This window comes from Limulus polyphemus, unplaced genomic scaffold (assembly GCF_000517525.1).
Source record: "Limulus polyphemus unplaced genomic scaffold, Limulus_polyphemus-2.1.2 Scaffold1454, whole genome shotgun sequence".
NCBI lineage: Eukaryota > Metazoa > Arthropoda > Merostomata > Xiphosura > Limulidae > Limulus > Limulus polyphemus.
In genome coordinates, this window is record NW_013667064.1 from 277,951 (window position 1) to 283,023 (window position 5,073).

Below are 5,073 nucleotides of genomic sequence, written 5' to 3' on the forward strand. Positions count from 1 at the left end.
TCGAACATTACTCGATGGTGTTTATTACTATGTTGTGTATTGGTTAGATAATACGTCGCATCGAACATTACTCGATGGTGTTTATTACTATGTTGTGTATTGGTTAGATAATACGTCGCATCGAACATTACTCGATGGTGTTTATTACTATGTTGTGTATTGGTTAGATAATACGTCGTATCGAACATTACTCGATGGTGTTTATTACCATGTTGTGTTTTGGTTAGATAATACGTCGTATCGAACACTACTCGATGGTGTTTATTACTGTAATAAACACCATCGAGTAATGTTCGATACGACGTATTATCTAACCAAAACACAACATAGTAATAAACACCATCGAGTAATGTTCGATACGACGTATTATCTTACCAAAACACAACATACTACTCGATGGTGTTTATTACTATGTTGTGTTTTGGTTAGATAATACGTCGTATCGAACATTACTCGATGGTGTTTATTACTATGTTGTGTTTTGGTTAGATAATACGTCGTATCGAACATTACTCGATGGTGTTTATAGTTTCAATAGTTTATAGTACATAGTTTCAATGTGAACATTTACTCCAAGCACACAAAAATTAGACAATGTTTGTAAACCACATCTATCTTAATGTAGATTAAACAAAAGTACTAGAAAAACCAAGTCGGAGAGTCTGACGTTCTGAATAAAAAAAAAGTATATTGATCTTGTCAAGTTGTAATTTTATTATTCTAGCTAAAATGACATAATATTTTGTTTTCAGAACCGAAAGAGAGAATGAACCTTATGCTGTGGAACTGTAAGTGAACTATATATAAGTTTGCGTAGGTTAAGGTATTCGTTCATGTTGTTGTTAGTAAAACTGAGAGATGTCGCTGTTACTGCACGTACTGTTAAAACACAAGAAAATAAAAGATGGAATATGTAGTTAAATTATTTTAAAAGCTTGTTTGTTTATATATGGCAAAGCTACTAAAGTTACCTGCCGCCATTCTTAATTTGACCTGCCGACCATAAGGAAGGCAAACTGTGGGCAACACCCACCGCCGACTCTTGGGTTACTCCTTAACCAACGAATAATGGGATTAATCGTCACATTATAATACCTCCCGCGGCTGAGAGGGCGAGCATGTTAAATGCTAGGTTTCTAACCTGCAACCCGTAAATTGCTATTTGAGAGTCCTGCAACTAGCATTTCTAGTGCTGTTATTATCATCATTAAGTCCATTTTAACCACTAGAGTGATGACATCACCCTACAACAGTTTCTCCCAACATTTTCAGATTTATATACTATTTGTAATTGGGTAAGATTTAATAGATTTAAGTTCTTTATTATTAAGTTTATAATTTGGAATGTTTTTTATCAGAATTGAAAACGTGTTTCTCCAGTACGTTTAAGTATGACCCAACTGCAAACAAATGAAAAATTGTGCTAACGTGACCCTTAATTTACTATTAATTTGTACTGCTTCAATTTTAATTATTAATTGAATATTAGAAGTAGCCCTAATTATACAACTCGTAACTAAAGTTTACTGGAGTTACATACTCTGACAGTACAGCAATTAGTTGCTGGTAAAAGATGTTTCAACACGTTCAACGTAACACTGGTACTTCCTGACCTGCATGGTTCTAGACCCGTGTCATGAATATTCATGCAAGTAACATTTTAAAACTTTTTGTGATATCATAGGTAAATGTACAATTCATTTGCTTTCTGAAAAACACGAGTCTTTTGAAACCATTAAGGACTGAATCTAGAAATGAAGTCATTTTTTGAAAGGAAAACAAATGTGAAACGAAACAAAATAGGTTTTCTAGATTAAACATTATGTACATAAAAAGATAAAATAAGTTACAATTTCGAAAAGAAAGGTTACTTTGAATAACAAAATACAGCTTAATCTACAAATACTAATTCAGACACATAATATGAATTTTCAGTAACATTTATTCATCATTTCTAAAAGTTGATATTATTTTGATGCTAATTATTCAACCAGCAATGAAACTTTCTCAAAATGTTAAATTTCTCTTTAAGAATTAATAACCTTCAATACATATAAATAAAATATAAAACGTATAAAATAACATACTAGATTAGCTATAATTTCTCTTGCCTTGTATCTTTTTAGAGTTGAAGACGAAAAAACTGGCAAAAAGTGGTTGTAAGTATTATCTCAGTGTCAAAACCTTTATTTTGTGCTTTCGTAAAAACTGACATACACATAAAATACGTTGTATAGTTAACTTAAAAATACAAGTACCATGTTAATATCTATCGAATTCAATCATATTTAGAAACTTTACATGTGGCGAAATATTCAAAGAAAGTAAATTCAAATGAGGAGCGAATGCCCATGTACAAATCCAGAACTTCTCTGATTTAAATGCACCGTTCACTTCTTGCAGCCAGTAAGAAGGTATTTACTTCTAATAAAGAGATAAAACCTGTATAAAACAGTAACTGAATGTTTTTTGAGTTAGCAATCCAATGAAATAGTTATACAATTAGTTAAATAAAACTGGAATAGTTCTAGTAAAATAACAGAAATTTAATTATTACCACTTACAGGTCACACTACGATTTGCAGATTAGAAGAAATAAGCTATACATTATATTATCCATAAGACCATTAAAAAAAATCTTGACTAGAGATTTTACTAATAGAAATCTTATGCATTTCATTTTCTATTAAACTTTCAACAAGATCATTATTAGAGATTTTAATACTTGAAATCTAATACATATAATTTTCCTTTAACCCATTCAACAAGTTCACGAGTAGAAATTTTATGACTAGAAATCTTACAAATATTCTTTTTCCTTTAAGCAATTCAACAAGACCATGACTAGCGATTTTATTACTTGAAATATTTTAATTTTCTTTTAAACCATTCTATAAGATCATGACTAGAGATTTTATTACTAGAAATCTAATGTATTTCATTTTTCTTTAACCCATTCAACAAGATCGTGATTAGAGATTTAAAATATTATGTATTTCATTCTCCTTTATACCATTTAACAAAACCATGACCAGATATTTTATTGCTTAAAATGCTATACATTTCATTCAACTTTTAGTATTCAACAAGATCATGATTATTGTATTCTCTTAAACCTTATAAATTTCAAACTTAGCAAATCCATAACTGAAGATTTTATTACTTGAAACTTTATATATTTCATTTTCCTTTAAACTATTGAAGAATGTCGGGATTAAAAATTTTATTTCTTGAAATCTTATCCATTTCGTTTTCCTTGAAGCTGCTCAATAAGACCATGACTAGACATTTTATTGCTTACAATGTTATCTTATACAATTCATTTTACCTTCAGCACTTCTAAAAGATCATGACTAAGTTTTATATTACTTGAAATCTTATACATTTAATTTTCCTTTAAACAGTATAAAATATATAATTAAGCAGTATAACAGGATTGTGACTAGAGATTTTATTTCTTCAACTTCTATGCATTCCATTTTCCTTTGAACCAGAACTTTACCATAACTGGAGATCTTACTATTTGAAATCTTGCGCATTTCATTTTATTTTAAACCATTCAAATAGATTGTGACATGAAGTTTTATTAGTTTTAATGATATACATTTCACTTTATTTTAAACCATTCAAATAGATTGTGACATGAAGTTTTATTAGTTTTAATGATATGCATTTCACTTTCTTTTAAACCATTTATCAAAATAATCACTAGTGATATTGTTACTTGAAATTATGTATTTCATTTATTTACCTTTAAACAATTCAACAAGATCATGACTGGAGATTTTATTACTTGAAATCTTATACATTTCATATTACTTGAAGCCTTTCAACAAGGTCATTACTACAAATTTTATTAATTAAAAAATATATTTCTAAATAAGTATAAAATCATTCAAGAAGTTCATGACTAGAGATTTTATTATTTGAAACCATATAGATTTCATTTTCCTCTAAACCCTTCCACAAGATCGGGATTAGTGATTTCATTACCATAGAGTTATACTTTTAATTACTCATATAACCATTTAACAAAATCATGTCTAAATATTTTATTGCTTAAAACCATTTTAATTTTTTAGACTATTGAACTAGATCTTGACTAGATACCTCATTGTTTGAAAACTTGTACATTTCATTTTTTTTTAAATCATTAAAAGATACCATGACTCTACATTTTACAATTGGAATTATTGTGTATTATATTTTATTCCAGACTCATTCAATAAAATGATTAGAAATTTTATTATTTAAAACTTGTATATTTAATTAACCATATAACTATTCAACAAGATCATGACTAGCGAGAATTTTGTACTTGAATTCTTATACATATAATTATCCTTAAAACCATTCAACAAGATCGTTACAACATTATTTTATTACTTAAAGCACGTACATTTAATTATCTATAAAGTTCAATAAATTCATGAATAGAAATTTTAATATTTGGAAACTTATGCATTTCCTTTTTTAACCATTCAACGAGATCATGAATAGAGATTATATTACTTGAAAATTTTACTTTTAATTAGTTATATTATGAACCACTACAGTGATTCATAATAGGGAACGCCCATTTGTTCTTCTTTATTATTATTGTTCCACCAGTCTACAGCAAAAAAGGGGCGCGAGTATTACAATCAAACCTAGACAATATTACTAAAGATCATTGCGTAGGGTAGTTTTAGGTTATTTCCGTACTTTTCATCAGCTAAAAAAATCACAAATCTAGTGTAAATGACGTTATCATTATCCCTTGAAGTTAATTTTCTTACAGATGGTGTTCCTTTTAGAAGCTATGTACGAGGTGAAGAAGTGAAAATAAAATTTAAATAAACCAATACACATAAGATTAAATTTTACACATTCATAGAATAATTGCCTTAACAGACAGGAAGGGTTATTTAAGCGATGTTTTAAACGTATACGTTTTATTTCAAGATGCTGAATTTCTACTGGTAAAATTTTATATGTGCTTAGTGGTGGTTGTGTTTTAGTATAGGCATATATATATATATATATATATATATATGCCCTATTGCTATGTCATTATATATATATATATAGTAT

The 5,073-nt window shown here is 28.3% G+C and overlaps 1 protein-coding gene across 2 annotated transcripts in view; it reads left to right on the forward strand.

The window, feature by feature from the left end:
• LOC111086814 (prominin-1-like) overlaps positions 1-3,148 on the forward strand; it is a 120,411-nt gene extending 117,263 nt beyond the window's left edge. For both annotated transcript variants that reach the window (XM_022391213.1, XM_022391214.1), the window contains 3 exons: positions 753-788; positions 2,127-2,163; positions 3,137-3,148. In XM_022391213.1, coding sequence (XP_022246921.1) covers positions 753-788; positions 2,127-2,163 — 73 coding nt within the window. In that variant the 3' untranslated portion in view covers positions 3,137-3,148. The remainder of the gene's footprint in view (positions 1-752; positions 789-2,126; positions 2,164-3,136) is intronic.
• Positions 3,149-5,073: the final 1,925 nt, after the last annotated feature.